Raw genomic sequence first — 18,921 nt, 5'->3', positions numbered from 1 at the left:
CGCTGAAACCAATGGACCAACAAGAAATCCCACGAGAACTTTTTTGTGTGAAGGAGTCCTATGTATAAGCCTAAAACTAGGATACTGCTTTTTATTATTATTATTATTATTATTATTATTATTATTATTATTATTAAATTAATAATTAATCATACATAAATAAGCACAAAAATGTGCACCCCACCACCAAGACCATTCCATTATAACTATCCAACCTCCCAAAATTTCAACACTTCTTGTGCTGGTTTAACCCCTTTCCGTTTTAACAGTACAAATTCTACGAACACCCTCCATATCTCTTCAAAATCACTTCTCCTACATATTCCCCATCTTACCTTAATGGCACATCATTAATAGCTATATCCCAAACCTCTTTGTACCATTCTCCCATTTTATATTGTGCTTGCCCCTTCCCCTTCCTAGCTATAATGATTCGTGCGGCTGTCACTAAATTTGTAAGCAAGTCCTTCATAGTCTGCGAACCTTCCACCCCATTGTAAATTGATAATAATGCTACCTCTGGACTTTTGCTCAGCTTTAATCCAGTGATTTCTGTTATCTCCTTAAACACCCTTTGCCAATAAATTTGTACATATTTATTATATTTGTTTTTTGTGTGTTATATTTGTTATTTTTTGTGTTGGTGTTTTGTTTTTATCACTGTTTTTTTGTATAATTTTTGAAACTTCAATAAATATATTTTTTAAGAAAATTGTACATATTTACACCCTCACCACATGTGAACATAATTCCCTGTTTCCTGGCATCCCCTCCAACATAACACTGAATATCCATTATTTATTTGAAGGATACTGCTTCTTAACGGGAGGTTTGCACTCCAGCGGAATCTCATATGTAGCAGCAATTAAGCATTCTTTCACTTTTAACAAGGTTCTTAGAAAGTTGACAAGAGAGTGTATACCTACATCATGGAGGGGAAAGGCTGCTTCATAAACATTGTTTGCTATTAATGTGTTAATACCTAAAGAAAAATAAAGATAGCAATAGTTATTTTTAAACACACATATATATTTGCTTTTCGGCCAAAGAATGCAATACCACTAGCACAATGGAACTCCTCCCTTCTCTTCCCCCAATGCCACCTTAAATCAATGTGAATTCCAGTTTATGAATGTAATGTTAAAATTAAAAGTACCGTATTTTTCCATGTACAAGACTAGGTTTCCCCCCTAAAAAATAATGTCAAAAATTTGGGGGCGTTTTATACACAGGGGCCATCTCCCCCCATTTTCTTAAATTGGAGTCCCCCAAAATAGGGGGTATCTTAAACATGGGGGCATTTGAAAAATACAGTAATTTAAAATGATTTGAACTCTGCAATCAAAACCTGGCATCTGAATCTGAAATCTAGCTGGTTTGTTTTGTCACATCCGAGTTAGCTTTCGGATTGCAGCATCTCAATTCACCAATTTTGAACAAAATTTACTGTCACCTGCTTACATATTGCTGCCACTCCAAGCAAAAGTGCTTAAACTGTGAGTGCTACTGAAAAATAAGCGTATATCAAGTGTCGACGTTCAATGCCACCTATGCACTGAATATTTGTAGAACTAAAGATTATGTCATCTAACAGAAGCTGCAGAAGAGAATTTGGGAGAAGGGGGAAGGGAAGTTTCCAATTATATTCTAGGCAAGGCCAATAAAGCTCACGGCTCAATATTAGCCATAAAATTAAAATTAAAATCAAGCAATATTATTTTCTTGCAGGGAATTCATTCTGAATTCACTCAGCTACAAAATGTTTCCAGAACAGTTTGCACCCTAATGTTAGGTGTTGTTCATACTGGCCCAAGGAGAATGCTTTTCTTTGAATGGAAAATTCAAAGAAATGTGTGCAATCTGTGATTTAACAAAACCTTTACATTTTCTTCCAACAAAAAAACTAATAATGTAACCTGTATAAATTATGCAGATTGTTAATCTTTGGTTTTAGACAATTTATTCTGTCAATAATAAATTTATTATTTTTTTACGATTTTGCGTAGTTTATTCTCCATGATGTCCAACAGAGCAGGATTCAGAAACATGTCTTTTTATTTGATTATCCAGGATTTGCCCTAACCTATTACGACATGCAGATTTTCAAAAAATAGCAAGGAGAGATAAGAGGGCCTTCTTAAATGAGCAATGCAAAGAAATAGAGGAAAACAACAGAATGGGAAGAACCAGAGATCTGTTCAAGAAAATTGGAGATATGAAAGGAACATTTCGTTCAAAGATTACCATAATAAAGGACAAAAGTGGTAAGGACCTAACAGAAGCAGAAGACATAAAGAAGAGGTGGCAAGAATACACAGAGGAATTATACCAGAAAGATATGGATGTCTCGTACACCCCAGGTAGTGGGGTTGCTGACCTTGAGCCAGACATCCTGGAGAGTGAAGTCAAATGGGCCTTAGAAAGCACTGCAAATAACAAGGCCAGTGGAAGTGATGGTATTCCAGCTGAACTATTTAAAATTTTAAAAGATGATGCTGTTAAGGTGCTACACTCAATATGCCAGCAAGTTTGGAAAACTCAGCAGTGGCCAGAGGATTGGAGAAGATCAGTCTACATCCCAATCCCAAAGAAGGGCAGTGCCAACGAATGCTCCAACTACCGCACAATTTCACTCATTTCACACGCTAGCAAGGTTATGCTTAAAATTCTACAAGGAAGGCTCAAGCAGTATGTGGACCGAGACCTCCCAGAAGTGCAAGCTGGATTTAGAAGAGGCAGAGGAACTAGAGACCAAATTGCAAACATGCGCTGGATTATGGAGAAAGCTAGAGAGTTCCAGAAAGACATCTACTTCTGCTTCATTGACTATGCAAAAGCCTTTGACTGTGTCAACCACAGGAAACTATGGCAAGCTCTTAAAGAAATGGGAGTGCCCGGCCTGATCACCTCATCTGTCTCCTGAGAAATCTCTATGTGGGACAAGAAGCTACAGTTAGAACTGGATATGGAACAACTGATTGGTTCAAAATTGGGAAAGGAGTACAACAAGGCTGTATATTGTCTCTCTGCTTATTTAACTTATATGCAGAATTCATCATGCGAAAGGCTGGGCTGGATGAATCCGAAGTCGGAATTAAGATTGCCGGAAGAAATATCAACAACCTCAGATATGCAGATGACACAACATTGATGGCAGAAAGTGAGGAGGAATTAAAGAACCTTTTATTGAGGGTGAAAGAGGAGAGCGCAAAATATGGTCTGAAGCTCAACATCAAAAAAACGAAGATCATGGCCACTGGTCCCATCACCTCCTGGCAAATGGAAGGAGAAGAAATGGAGGCAGTGAGAGATTTTACTTTCTTGGGCTCCATGATTACCGCAGATGGTGACAGCAGCCATGAAATTAAGAGATGCCTGCTTCTTGGGAGGAAAGCAATGACAAACCTAGACAGCATCTTAAAAAGTAGAGACACCACCTTGCCAACAAAGGTCCGTATAGTAAAAGCTATGGTTTTCCCAGTAGTGATGTATGGAAGTGAGAGCTGGACCATAAAGAAGGCTGATCGCCGAAGAATTGATGCTTTTGAATTATGGTGCTGGAGGAGACTCTTGAGAATCCCATGGACTGCAAGAAGAACAAACCGATCCATTCTTAAGGAAATCAGCCCTGAGTGCTCACTGGAAGGACAGATCGTGAAGCTGAGGCTCCAATACTTTGGCCACCTCATGAGAAGAGAAGACTCCCTGGAAAAGACCCTGATGTTGGGAAAGATGGAGGGCACAAGGAGAAGGGGGCGACAGAGGATGAGATGGTTGGATAGTGTCTTCGAAGCTACAAACATGAGTCTGACCAAACTGCGGGAGGCAGTGGAAGACAGAAGTGCCTGGCGTGCTCTGGTCCATGGGGTCACGAAGAGTCAGACACGACTAAACGACTAAACAACAACAACAACATTACGACATAGCAGAATGCACTATAAATATATCTTAACAAGCATCTGAGATTCAAAATTTAGAACAAGAATTCAAGAATATTAAAAAGCAGCTTCCGAAATAACATTTTTTAAAAAGTGAATTATTTCTTACCCATGCTGTTTTTGGCTTTCGTAGTATATGTACGCTTCAAAATTTCATGTACCTGCATCAAAACACACAAACATGGTATAACTAACAGATAACTTCTTTCCAAGAAATAGATGTTCTGCATGAAGCCAGTAAGACATAAAGATGATGTTCACCATACCATATTTTTTAAACTATATTTACCGTAAATAAAATAGCTTTCTTCAACCAGTATTTCATAGTCCTGTGCTATGTCAAACTGCAGATTGAGACTCAAGCAACTGGAAGCTTTTGAACCCATCTCTTTGACCGTCATGGCTTCCCCCATCAAGGGTTTGACCGTCATGGCTTCCCCCATCAAGGGTTTGATAACAACAACGTACAGTATATAAAAATTAAAGAAGATACCCTCCCCAATGAAAAATAATGGAAATAAGCAGTGCTTTTTTCTAAAAAAAAAAAAAAAAGTTTAGGGGTACTCTCATTTTGACTCCATTTTATAGTTCAAATCAGGAAAAATAAATACAGTAAATGGACAAAATTACAAAGATTCCCAAAATGTTTGGGAGTTTGTGTACCTCTGCATCTCCCCAGAAAAAAAAGCACTGGAAATAATCAGGGTTTGTAGCCTCTGCCTTATTCAGTGACTATAAATCACCACGCAACCAGGGACCCAAGATGATGAAATTTGAATACCACCCTTCCTTCGCAGATCTCAAGTGGTTCACAACGTAAAAATACAAGATAAAAGCACAAAATACATGATAAAAACAAGAAGCAAAATCCCCACAAACCACTAACTCCCTCCCCCACTTGTAGAGAGACACAAATATAGATTTTTAAAAAATATGTATTTATCAGCAATAACAGTGAATGCAATTAAACACAGGGGGGTTCCCTCATGCGTCACACCCCCTCAGCTGACTTACTATTCGACTGCGGGTAGCATTGTCAAAAAACGTGTCTTTATCTTGAATGTTGTACCTTGAGAAACAGTGATAGACAAGATCAGTTAAAATGTGCCTTACGCAATTCCCAGAAGAGCAAAAGAAGGCCAGTCCTATGCATACTTCCCTGAGAGTAAGGCCCTTAAACTTGCCTAATGTGGGGTTCAAACCCAGACTCTGAGAGCATGAGTCTCATGCTCTACCTGCTGAGCTGCACAATTTCTTTTTCTATCATTATCATAATTCGTATATGAGGAATAAGAATCTATACATTCCAAACCTAGCTGGTTAAAACAACAACAACAACACACAGCCAAGATAAAATACAGGATTTATTGCATCTGCAACTTTAAACAAAGCGTGTTCTCATTAAAGGAGAGCACGGGTTGCGGATGGGGCCAAACAAGACACCCCCATGGTTGTCAGGCAGGTTAGATTCAAGAGGCTTGGATCAGATTGGAGGTTGGAGTTACTGGGGTAAATTTGATGTTGCCAATTTAGGGGTGGGATCAGAGGCTATTTAAACAAGGTCCACAGCATGTTCCTTTCTCTTTCGCTGTGGACACCGGATCACCCGCCCACCCTCCCTTGATTGGGCTTTGCTCTGACCTTGCTATGCCTGTCATGGGGTCGTCCGCATTGGTGCGGGGGCCTGGTAGGAATTTTTCCTTTCGGCTGATTAGTGTGTGCCAATTGGGTTTTGCCTACTGCGTAGCAAATCATCCCAACTTGTAAGGTTGGCGGTTAGGCATTGGTTAAATTGGTTGGTGGAGGGGTATGGATTGGCTGTGCCTGCCCCTCCAATGCTGCTGCTGCACGGGAATTCCGTTAAAGGAATTCTCGGGCTTACCATCCCCTCGTCCAAACCCTTGGTGCAGGGTGTGGGCTGCATAAGCTCCAAGAAGCATGCGGGGAGTAGCTGAGGGTCTGTGTGGCAGCTCCAGTTATCCCTGATCTTGTTCCTCCACACTGACTCTCGCTGGAATCCAGGAGTCAGTGCTGTCCCCCAAGGCGGGGGGGGGGGACAGCTAGTCATAACCAATGCCTAAGCAACCACTCACAATTTGTATGATAATAAAGTTGTGGCCAAAATTATGCCAAAAACCTTAAACAAAAATAATGTGTGGTGTGTGAGTTATTGGGGTAGGGGTGTCTTGGGGACCTCAGCACGCAACAATACTTAACAAATATATATGTATGCACACACCTTTACACACGCTCTGATTTGCACACTAACTTTAGAGAGGATTAGGTCTGAAATCAAATTCTGTAAGCATCTAGGTGCCTGTTCTGATGCTACGATCCTCAGTTTGAGATCCCTGACACCATACATGGTAGGTGAGGGCACTCAAAGATGTAACTCTTTCAACTGTTTTCTTAAATAGTACAGTCCCATGAAGACTGTATACGATGGGAAGTTACGGTATGTGCAGTCTCAATCACCACAACATTCCTCAATGAATTATATTTCTCAGGGAATTATACTGTTAAGTACTCACAAATAGAGTTTTTCTCTGGAAAAAGGGTAAGATAAATGCTTCATTCTGGTGGTATTTTGCTGTGGCACATTGGGCTGCAAAGGTTTTGTAAACTTCTGCCATATTTCAGACAACTTATTGACAATTCCCGTTTCTTCTGTTATTTCATACGTCTGGAGAAACAAAGAGAGCATGAATGAGCAGGTGGCTTCCCAAATATTAATTTGTTTAGAATAATTGAATGGCATCTTTTCACCAGCAGTGTTCCCAGAGCCCATATCCAATAAAAGTTAGTGAAGCACCAATATTGAAGGAGAATTACTGAGTATTGTCCCACCACCAGTTTTGGTTCCAGAAAATGAGCTCCTATTTAAAGAAAAAATGTCACCCCCTGAAGTGGTTGTCTGCAATGTCTGAATAGACCCTGGGAATATATGAACTGCTAGCTAGGAATATTTATTTTATTTTATCATTTCACAACATTTGTGTCAGGGCCGGCCCACCCATGAGGCAAGGTGAGGCAACTGCCTTGGGCAGTAGGATCCACAGGGGCAGCAGATGCCAAAGTAGATCTTTATCCCCCCCTGTTCTTGATATAGGTCTTTACTCACCCCTTCTTTGCTGGCAGTGAAGAGGCACCATTTTGTGGTTCGCCTCAGGTGCCAAAATGTTTTGGGCTGGTCCTATCTATATACTGCTTTTATAAAACCTCAAAGTGGTTTACAAAAAGATTACGTCTCTGCCTTTGGCTTTACTAACGTACAAACATTCAATAGTGCTTCTCAGCCATCATTCGTTCAGTTGATCTGCAGCACAGGATAAAGGTAAAGGGACCCCTGACCATTAGGTCCAGTTGTGGCCGACTCTGGGGTTGTGGCGCTCATCACGCTTTATTGACCGAGGGAGCCGGCGTATCAGCTGTTGATGGGAAGATGGTTCAAACCAGTGGATGCTGCTACAAATCAAGAGATTACAAGAAAGGACTAAGCATTGGGTAGAACTGTCTGGGGGTTAAGAGTTCCTTGAAGGTGGAACAAACCACATCAGATGGTAAAGGTAAAGGTACCCCTGACCATTAGGTCCAGCCGTGGATGACTCTGGGGTTGCGTGCTCATCTCACTCTATAGGCCGAGGGAGCCTATAGGGTCATGTGGCCAGCTTCTAAGACGCTTCTGGCAAACCAGAGCAGCACACGGAAACGCCGTTTACCTTCCCACCGGAGCAGTAGCTATTTATCTACTTGCACTTTGATGTGCTTTCGAACTGCTAGGTGGGCAGGAGCAGGGACCGAGCAACGGGAGCTCACCCCGTCACGGGGATTCAAACCGCCGACCTTCTGATCGGCAAGCCCAAGAAGCTCAGTGGTTTACACCACAGCGCCACCTGCACCCCCAACCTCAGATAGTCGACATTTCCTAACAGAGGTTCGGTGGCCATCTGTCAGGGCCTCTTTAGCTGTGATTCCTGCATTGCAGAGGGTTGGACGAGATGACTCTTCGGGTCCCTCCCAACACTACAATTCCATTAAACAACTAACATTTTGAAACGTGTGTCATGCCAATTTCCTTATAAAGCTCTGGTTTTCCCAGTAGTGATGTCTGGAAGTGAGAGCTGCACCATAAAGAAGGCTGATCTATGAAGAATTGATGCTTTTGAATTATGGTGCTCGAGGAGACTCTTGAGAATCCCATGGATTGCAAGAAGATCAAACCGATCTATTCTGAAGGAAATCAGCCCTGAGTACTCACTGGAAGGACAGATCCTGAAGCTGAGGCTCCAATAATTTGGCCACCTCATGAGAAGAGAAGACTACTGAATGTTAGAACGATGTTGATTTAGAAATTAAGGGGTTTTTAGCTGTAATGATTATGTAATTAAGAAAAGAAAGATAAAAAATTAAACAGAAATTAGGGGAAGGATTTGCTGAATTGATTTAATTAGAGATTGGAATACAGAGAGGGGAGGTATGAGGAGGTCCGGAAAGTAAGTTATATGAATATAAGGGATTGAAATTATACTTGTTATTGTATTTGTTTTGTATGTATGCATGTCTTATTGCTTTTTCTGTTTTTTTCTTTTTTGTTTTTACTATATATAATTTCTTGAAAACTTTAATAAATATCTTTTAAAAAAAGAAGAAGAGAAGACTCCCTGGAAAAGATCCTGATGTTGGGAAAGATGGAGGGCCCAAGGAGAAGGGGACGACAGTGGACGAGATGGTGGGACAGTGTTCTCGAAGCTACAAACATGAGTTTGACCAAACTGTGGGAGGCAGTGGAAGACAGGAGTGCCTGGCGTGCCCTGGTCCATGGGGTCATGAAGAGTCGGACACGACTAAACAACTAAACAACAACAACAACGTTATAAGTGGAGGGGAGCATATCATAGGTAGTCACTGGGGAGAGGGGCTTCTTCTTTGCCATACTCAGAAGTTAGAAATAACCAGCCTTCACTGTCTTTCCTCTGTAATGTTCTGCAAGTTTCAAAATAATTAAAACAGAGCTGCGTACTACTTACCCTTTTAGTGGGCATTTTTATTTTAAGAAACTCTGCTTCTCGGCTAAGTACATTCCATGGTGCATGTATCCGGACAAAACTCAGTCCTTGTGTCTTATTCTGAAAGGTGAAAAGAGGACATATTTTCTTGAAATACAGATTAAATTACAAATTAAATTAGAGGAACTAAAGGCGCAACATACAAAATAAAGAGGCAGCTGAAAAAGAAGGTGCAGATTATATAAAAGTAATGCCCTTTATTTCGTATTTTCCAATTTCAAAACAGAGCACACTTTTATAGTGTTGTTTCAGTGATAACATATTAATTATAGTGGATAAAGTGTTTCAGGGTTAAAGGCACGAAGCATCCTGGGCTCACGTCTCATTCAGCTTGAGCTGGAGTGCCATTGGGTATCTTGGAAAAGCCATCTTCAACCTCACTTTCCTGCCTGCATATCAATATCAATATATCAATATGGCCCGAACCACAAAGAAGGTGGTTGAGATAGTGCATTAAATAAGAGAATTGGTATTTACATTGCATGAAAAAATGAAAAAATATCACAATGTATAATTAGGATACAACATATATCCTTCCTTTTTTTTCTTTTAAAAATATGTACAGAGCTAGTAACTAGAGTTGAGGGGTTGTTTTTTTAAATCGTTGGGCAAGAGAGAAATCAGTTAGAGATGCTCTGACTAATTACTGGGTGGGTTTTTTTTCTTCATTTAAGATTAAACCTATCCTTAATTTACATAAAGAGACCTGCAAGTCAGGGACCCATATTTTGTTTATGCTATTTCTGTAATGCAACATGAACACTAACGATGCTAGATTCTTGTCCTTCGAACAATGCTACAACAACACTTTAAATAGTCCTAGTACTGGTGATATGGATGGTAGCATGTCGTATCTTGCTAGAAATATTGACACTTGGGCTACATAGATCAATCCTGTTAATCATTGTGAAGGAGTTGCGTGGCAAGGTCCTAAACCCTCCCAGGAATTGGAATAAAGACACATGAAACAGTATTTTAGGTTAATGGGCAAAAAGGGCCACAACTTTATTGGTTACAGAATGTGAGTGGTATTGGCTTAGGCATTGGAAACCACCTGACTATATCTGACTTCTGCCCATCTCCAGGAGTCTTGGAATGGTTAACCACCAGTAGGGGGAGCCCTGCTGATGGACATCAACCAGAAACTCCCCCAGGGTCACTGCTAGGGGTCGGCCATGGCCCCAGCCCCCCCCCCCCGGGGCTTTGGATGGAGACCACGCCCACTGGATTCCTTTAACGGAATACCCTTAAATTAGGAGGGGTAGGTGAGGCCACCACCTCCCTTCACCTTCAACCTAATACTCTGATGCCTAACCGCTAAACCTTACAAAGTTGTAACGATTTGCTACAAGGTAGGTGAAAAATCCAAATGGCCGGTGCAAATTTGCCAAGTGGAAAAATTCCTACCAGGCCCCTTGGACAACCAAGGCGACCAACCAAGGTCCATAGCAAGGTCAAGAAACAGAAGAGCCTAACCTAAGGGAGGGAGGGTGGGAGAACTGACCTAGCAGGGAGAAAAACAGGGGCAAGCCCTCGGCCGTGGGTAGTTTAAATAGCCTGCACCACGCCCCTGGACCATCCGGATTGGACGGCCTAAGGATGACGTGGCCAAGGACCATCCAATGGCGTAGGGGTGATTCCACCCTGTGCGCGTGGGGAGGGCTTGCTCCCAGCCCACAACGTCATCTCCCCGGGAATGGGAAATGGCTTTTCCTAAGTTCTCATGCTCTATTATGCACTTTTCTCAAGGCACCCAGCACACTCAGGGGCTCTGTTTACTACATTTGACAGAGTTAGGTAACACAGCTGCTTTGTAATCAAGTGAAACTGTGAATAAAACTGCTCCTGTTCGTTTTATAAAAATACATCTCTAAAAGATGAAGCCAAGGAAATGGGATTTTTTGTTGGGTATTTTTTGCTGATTTATTGCAGTTCTGATGTAAAGTGAGACCAGCTATCGCTCAGAGGTGGTGTCTAGGGTATTTACAGAATCCTTCTGGGTCACTTGGTACTGCCTCTGCTTACACAAATTGCTTCGTCACTAGTCCCAGGGAGCTACCATGCAATTCACAATGTGCATTGAATTAACAAACATCAAGATACAGATTTTCCATGTTTGTGTATGGGATTTGAATCATATAATTCATTTTAATATTAATGGGAATTGCACTGCAAAACCTGATTCCGGGTCACTGCATTGAAAAGAAATCTCTATGTAGGTGTCCTCATTGGTTGAAAAATAATGACTGATAGCTTCCAGTAATATAGGAATATTTGTAATTAATGAGGTTTATTTAGCTATTGATAGATGGGAATCTCTAAACCGTACCCTGTGGGGAAGGGTTAATGCTCTCAAAATGAATATTATTCCCAGATTAATCTACATTTTGAGAGTAATTCCAGTGCAGTGTTAGCAATTTTTTGGATGTATAAGTATTATTGTGGGGGAAGAGTTAAAAAAATTCAGAGGATAACATCATCTTAAACTATATACCATACCTAATATAAAGGTAAAGGTAAAGGACCACTGACAGTTAAGTCCTGTCGCGGATGACTCTGGGGTTGCAGCGCTCATCTCGCTTTACTGGCCAAGGGAGCCAATGTTTGTCCGCAGACAGTTTTTCCAGGTCATGTGGCCAGCATAACGGAGCCGCTTTTGGTGAACTAGAGCAGCACACGGAAACACCATTTACCTTCCTGCCAGAGCAGTACCTATTTATCTACTTGCACTTTGATGTGCCTTTGAACTGCTTGGTTGGCAGGAGCTGGGACCGGCAACAGGAGCTCACCCCGTTGCCAGTGGCAGAGCTTCATGCTCCAGCACTGGGGGGGGGGGGAGAGCAGGCAGGGAGAGGGCTGGTGCGCATCCTGGGGCCGTGGCGCCCAGTGGAGATGGGGGGCAGCCACAATGGCACCCCACTGGGATCGTGCTGCCAGGGCTGGTGAGCTCCTCCCACACTCCTCTTCCTCTGCCAGTGCCTGTCACAGGGATTCGAACCGCTGACCTTCCAATCGGCAAGCCCTAGGCTCAGTGGTTTAGACCACAGCGCCACCCGCGTCCCACTGAAGTAAAATAAAGTAAAGGTAAAGGACCACTGGACAGTTAAGTTCAGTAAAAGGCAAATATGGAGCTGCAGCACTCATCTTTTTTCAGGCCGAGGAAGCCAGTGTTTGTCCACAGACAGCTTTCCGGGTCATGTGGCCAGCAGGACTAAACCACTTCTGGTGCAACAGAACACCATGATGGAAACCAGAGTGCACAGAAATGCCGTTTACCTTCCAGCTGCAGTGGTACCTATTTATCTACTTGAACTGGTATGCTTTCGAACTGCTTGGTTGGCAGGAGCTGAGACTGAGCAACTGGAACTCACCCCGTTGTGCGGATTTGAACCGCCAACCTTCTGATCGGTAAGCCCAAGAGGCTCAGTGGTTTAGACCACAGCACCACCCTGAAGGACAACATAACTGGCTGGCGCCCTAAACAGGAGCATGCCTATAAAGGGGTGAGGGGAGTTTGAAACGTTTTTCTGTAGGCCCCACTTGTTAAAACACTAAGTATGTTAGGAACAATAAAATATATTTATAATATTTCTCGTCTGATTTTTTTTTTTTTTGCATGCAGTAACAATGGCACAGTGTTTAATTTCAGTTTATTGAATAACCTTTGTATTGTTATATTCCCTTGTTGAAAGATGCAAAATTTAATTAATGTGTCCAGAAGAGCTGAAACCCAGCATTTGTTTACTTGGTTGGAAAAATAGCTGACAACGAATGATTCTATTGTTGAAAGATGCAGAAATATATAATCTTTCATCATGGATTACCCATTCTGGTTCAACCCCATTAAAACAGTTTTATACAAGGGCTGAACATTCAGAGATGAACTAATACCTTGGGGAAAATGCTTCTTATATTAACAATCAGGCTGTGCTCATCATGCCCCTGCGCATATTAATTCATGATCTCTCGAACTATCTGGTCCTACCTGTTAGTAGTTGCATTTGAGCTGTTGAAATAACAGTTTGCTTGAGTCATTTTCAGATGGGCTCAGTTTAGATTTCTGGCGCCTCCCCCACAACTCCATCATTATTCCATTGAATAATAATGTTTATGTTGTTACATTAAAATATAAGCAAAAAATATTTTATCAACATTTTTTCCTGGCTCCATTTCTGTGATCAGGTTCACATGGAACACTGGGACCAGTGGCATAGCGTGGGGGGTGCAGGGGGGGCCAGCCGCACCGGGCGCAACATCTGGGGGTTAGGGTTAGGGGGTGCAAATCCACGAGTTAGGGGGTGTAAATTACTTGCCTTGCCCCGGGTGCTGACAACCCACGCTACGCCACTGACTGGGACAAATCGTGGCTTTCTGCAAATGCAAGGGTTCCTGAACAGGAGATAGAAGCCATTTTACTCCTTCCCCAGTTCTCCCGCTACTTTGAGCTAAGCCATAGCATGTTGCAGAATCATAGAAATTTGGGGTTGTAAGGGACCTCAAGGATCATTTAGTTCTAACCCCTGCGATCATAGCAATCCCTGCAGATGGTCTCTGTTTAAAAACCTCCAGAGAAGGAGAGTCCACCGCTTTCTGAACACTGTCGACCAGCTCTTACTAATGTTCTTCCTGAACATTTAGTCAGAATCTCCTTTCTTGTAACTTGAAGCCATTGGTTTGGGTCAAAGAATTATAGAATTCTAGGGCTGGAAGGGACTCCAAGAATCATTTAGTCCAGGCTTCCTCAAACTCAGCCTGCCAGATGTTTTTGGCCTAAAACACCCATGATCCCTAGCTAGCAGGATCAGGAGTCAGAGGTGATGGGAATTGTAGTCTCAAAACAACCTCCTGCAATGCAGGAATTCTGCCCACAGCCATCCCTGGGTGGGCTCAAAGCACCAAACAACAGCCAGACGCACTGACCCATTGCACCACAGGAGGTCCTAACCTCCAGAGCAGGAGTAAAACAAACTTGCTCCATTTTCCATGGGAGAGCCTCTTTTCCAGGCTAAACATACCCAACTTGCTCAACAGTTCCTCATAAGGTTTGGTTTCCAGATCCTTGATCATCTTGGTGGGCCTTCTCTGCAAAATGAGAGACCTTCCCCCCTACAGCTGGGATTGAGATCCCCCCCCACCTAGTCCACTCCACTCCACAGTAGGTTTATGAGTTTTGAAACAGTCAAACCTCAATGCAAGCTGAGTCCTGATCTCTCATTTGCAATTATTTATATGCTGATTGGGACACGGGTGGCGCTGTGGTCTAAACCACGGAGCCTAGGACTTGCCAATCAGAAATTCGGTGGTTTGAATCCCCATGATGGGGTGAGCTCCCGTTGCTCGGTCCCTGCTCCTGCCAACCTAGCAGTTCAAAGGCAGGTCAAAGTGCAAATAGATAAATAGGTACCACTCTGGCGGGAAGGTAAACGGCATTTCCGTGCGCTGCTCTGGTTTGCCAGAAGTGGCTTAGTCATGCTGGCCACATGACCCGGAAGCTGTACACCAGCTCCCTCGGCCAGTAAAGCAAGATGAGCGCCGCAACCCCAGAGTCGGTCACGACTGGACCGAATGGTCAGGGGTCGCTTTACCTTATACGCTGATTGGGCTTTCATGCAAGTGTTAGTGATATTAAGTTGCAGCAGCGAAAAGGTAACAAAACACAATTAGCAACTTTTTGAACCAGACCATTATAATTGTGCAATGCATTTCATTGTCAGCTCTGAATACTGAAATATATATTCGCAAGAACTCTTGGGAATCACTTATTGAAGTGATGACAGTAGCCATTAACAGGCATTTGTAGGTTCCCAAACCCTGTCTCCTACCTATATAGCTCTCCTCCCCATTGCATGACAGGATTGCAAGTGGTTAGGGTGCCGAAAAGGTAATGATGCTTAATGGCACTATGAGCAGCTTTATAAAGAAAACTGAGGTCATGGTGAATTACACAAGTTTTATTTAGTCTTCTTAATATCATGTTTTTCATTTATTTCTCATACAAAGAGGCTTTTTTTCAACTGAGGAGAAGATGGAAATTCAAAGAACTGACAGTTTATGTTTTCATTTAAAAACTCAAGTTTCTTGAGACATATCCTGGGGCTCCCAAGTTAAATCAAGTATGAGACGATGTGTGCAGAACTAGATATACACACGACGGAATATTGGGTGTCGACTAGCACTATAAAATACTGGTTGCGTTGCCATTTTCGTTGCCAACCTTCGAGCCTGCTCTCCAACTTACTTAAGGACTCTTATAAGTCCAGATGGTTCCAACTCTTACATAGCAAAATCAGATCTATTGGTATTGACTTGGAACTCTTGTATAATTCAAGTGAGCAATATATCTATTGCAATATTCAAACCAGATTAAGGGACATTGAAAAACAAAACATTTTCTTTGAAAAATGGGGATTTTTGTAGATTTTTGTAGAAATGTTTACCTTAAATAAATTGTTTTATTGTTTTAATTTCCATCTTATGTGTTCACTTCTTCTGTTGTTTATCCTATTTTTTTAAAAAAGTATTCCCTATTTTCTGCAGAATAAGAAGTCAACCAGTTTGTTGGCTATCTCTTCTAAAATTTGGACTCACAGCTGTCCATGGAGGCGCAGGTTAACTCTGTGTCCAGGGCAGCTGTCTACCAGCTCCACCTGGTACGCAGGCTAAGACCCTACCTCCCCGCGGACTGTCTCGCCAGAGTGGTGCATGCTCTAGTTATCTCACGCTTGGACTACTGCAACGCGCTCTACGTGGGGCTACCTTTGAAGGTGACCCGGAAACTGCAATTAATCCAGAATGCGGCAGCTAGACTGGTGACTGGGAGTGGCCGCCAGGACCACATAACACCGGTTCTGAGAGATCTGCATTGGCTCCCAGTACATTTCCGAGCACGATTCAAAGTGTTGGTGCTGACCTTTAAAGCCCTAAACGGCCTCGGTCCTGTATACCTGAAGGAGCGTCTCCACCCCTATCGTTCAGCCCGGACACTGAGGTCCAGCGCCGAGAGCCTTCTGGCAGTTCCCTCATTGCAAGAAGTGAGGCTACAGGGAACCAGACAGAGGGCCTTCTCGGTAGTGGCGCCCGCCCTGTGGAACGCCCTCCCATCAGATGTCAAAGAGATAAAGAATTACCTGACATTCAGAAGACATCTTAAGGCAGCCCTGTTCAGGGAGGTTTTTAATATGTAATGCTGTACTGTTTTTAACACTGATTGGGAGCCGCCCAGAGTGGCTGGGGAAACTCAGCCAGATGGGCGGGGTATAAATAATAAATTATTATTAGTAGTAGTAGTAAAATATATGCCACTTTTTTACTTAATAAGATGTAGAAGTAGGTCTCCTTCAACTGTATTCTGTGTGAAGAGCAAGCTGGTTTTTAGAAATTTCTATTCCTCCAAGGATCATTGCTATGGTTTGTCCCACCTTATTGGAAAACTGACTTCTTGGAATTAACAGTAATTACATTGGCTTCTCATAGAATTGCTTTTACAGAATTGTGTTCTGTCCTCTACCTTTATGGATGAGTTATAAGAAATTGGAGGTTCATGACCTACTCAAAGATCCTTATGAAAAATATATGTCTGAGTTCATCGGCATGATTGTTTCATCAAGTGAGTTTGTGTACTTTCTGTTGCTGGACAAAGAAAATTATGTCAGCTTGGACATTTCTCTATTTGCATTGGCTGCCAGGTAATTTGTGGCTCAACCCTCAAAGTACCGTATTTTTTGCACCATAACACTCACTTTTTTCCTCCTAGAAAGTAAGGGGAAATGTCTGTGCGTGTTATGGAGGGAATGCCTACGGGTGGCGGGGGGGGGGGGATCTGCTGCAGTCGTGAGCAGAGGGTCCATGGTTCCCCTTCCTTCCCTCCTCCGTGGCTCGCTTTGAAACAGCAAAGCGGGAGAAGAGCTGCTGAGTGGGGAGGAGAGAGGGACAGAGAGCCTGCTTCTTTAAAGGAGCAAAGCGGGAGAGGAGGGGAGCCACTCCTGTCCGGTTGGCTCCTTTAAAGCAAGCAGGCTCTCTGTCCCTCTCTCCTCCCCACTTAGCTCGCTACATAGCAGCAAAGTTTTTCAGCTCACTAAGCCGGGGATGAGCGGGGAGGAGGGAGAAAAGCAGAGCCTGCTTGATTTAAAGGAGCAAAGTGGGAGAGGAGAGGAGCCTTCTCCCCTTATACCCCTCTTCTGCATTATTAGCAGCATCCTTCTCCACACACCCCACGTGTGCTCCTTGTCCCTTGAGGGCTTTTCCTTCCCTCCCCACTTAAAACGTGGTTACAAAGCACGGATCCACATGGATCCTCAGGATTTTTGCATTGGGCTACTCCAAACTCACTGTCAGATCACATGTCTGTGGCCACAGCATGAACCACAAGAATCATACATCCACTGTTTCGTTTAGAATATTTTTTTTCTTGTTTTCCTCCTCTAAAAACTATGTGCGTGTTATGGTCAGGTGCGTGTTATAGAGCGAAAAATACGGGTATTTTTTTCTTTGTTATGCCTTAAAGCTAAACAAATGATATTGTTGCTACTACTACTTCTAGCTAGTATTAATCCACAGAGTTATGGCCAAGATGAATTCTCCTTCTTCAAAGAGAAAGTAAACTTTACAGATCCTTTGAACAATTACAGACAACTTAGACTTGTCAGCAGCACCAAAACAGTGAACAAAAAACAGCTAGGGCTAAGGACACAACTGAGAATTGATGAATGGATCAACTTTAAAAATACAGTGGTACCTCAGGTTGCAGACGCTTCAGGTTACAGATGCTGCTAACCCAGAAATAATACCTCAGGTTAAGAACTTTGTTTCAGGATGAGAACTGAAATTGTGCAGCAGCAGCAGGAGCCCCATTAGCTAAAGTGGTACCTCATTTTAAGAACAGTTACAGGTTAAGAATGGACCTCCAGAACGAATTAATTTCTTAACCTGAGGTACCACCGTGGTCAAATATTCAGGATTTGAATAATACACTTACAATGGACAAATGCAAATAGAAAATATAAATATGAAGTAAAAATATACATAAGCTATATAAAAATATAAGCAGAAGAAATTAATAATAATAATAATAATAATAATAATAATAATAATAATTATACCCCGCCCTCCCAGGCCAAGACCTGGTTCAGGGCAGCTAACACCAATTATAAAATACAGTAAAAACATTTTTTTAAAAAAGTTGTAAACCAGGGAAGGAAGTTGGGTGGAGTTGCGTGGGGGTGGGGTGTTAATTGAAATTGTAAAAGGTAATCAGAACGTTTGATTATGTTAAAATTTCTTCAATAAAATTATTTTTTTAAAAAAAATTATAAAAATAGTCAAATAGTAAAAGAAAGTACTAAATCTCAGTCCTCTTCATTCCCCACCTTCCTGCAACGGCCACAACTTCCTTGGATGACTTCAAGGAAAATAGACGAATGACAATACCCCTGGGGGCATACAAACAGAGACTTGATGATAGGCCGTGGTTAAAGGTAGCAGACAGTGAAATCTTCAGCACAGAAGAATTGATGTCTTCCCAAACAGCAAGATCAGGCAGAGCTGCCATGTATTTTATGAAATGCAAATGACAAGAGATTAAGCTTGTGCAAAGCTGACATGCAGCGGAAATGACAAAGAGGCACAGGCAGGGTAGCAAAGGGGCATTTTAGCTGGTGAGTGCCTGTACAGAACATTGCGTTTTGCATGGCATTGTGAACTGGGGATTTCCCTCTTTTATCCCCCAAACTATTTCATTTCCCCAGAGCCAAACATTAGCCTGTCTTTGTGCCCTAAGTGGTGTTCTTGTTTTGTACTCAAATGGGAGTGTTGCTTGCTATGCATATTACTGGGATAATATCACAGAAGATCGCTGTTATTTCCAGGAGCTGAGCGGGGTGCCCAGCAATTGTCCCTCTCATGCCCAGATAATGCCTATA

The 18,921-nt window shown here is 42.4% G+C and overlaps 1 protein-coding gene across 1 annotated transcript in view; it reads right to left on the bottom strand.

Annotated features, from left to right (window-relative positions):
* The window catches only part of ANO2 (anoctamin 2), a 153,894-nt gene that overhangs the window by 113,289 nt on the left and 21,684 nt on the right, over positions 1–18,921 (bottom strand). The window contains exons 3-7 of the mRNA XM_083738731.1: positions 8,966–9,064; positions 6,470–6,621; positions 4,953–5,007; positions 4,048–4,099; positions 927–982 (exon numbers count right to left, since the gene is read on the bottom strand). Coding sequence (XP_083594857.1) covers positions 927–982; positions 4,048–4,099; positions 4,953–5,007; positions 6,470–6,621; positions 8,966–9,064 — 414 coding nt within the window. The remainder of the gene's footprint in view (positions 1–926; positions 983–4,047; positions 4,100–4,952; positions 5,008–6,469; positions 6,622–8,965; positions 9,065–18,921) is intronic.

This window comes from Podarcis gaigeae, assembly GCF_964106915.1.
Source record: "Podarcis gaigeae genome assembly, chromosome: 5".
Lineage (NCBI taxonomy): Eukaryota > Metazoa > Chordata > Lepidosauria > Squamata > Lacertidae > Podarcis > Podarcis gaigeae.
Note: the sequence above shows the minus strand (reverse complement) of the source record. Positions and strands in the feature narration are given on the sequence as shown.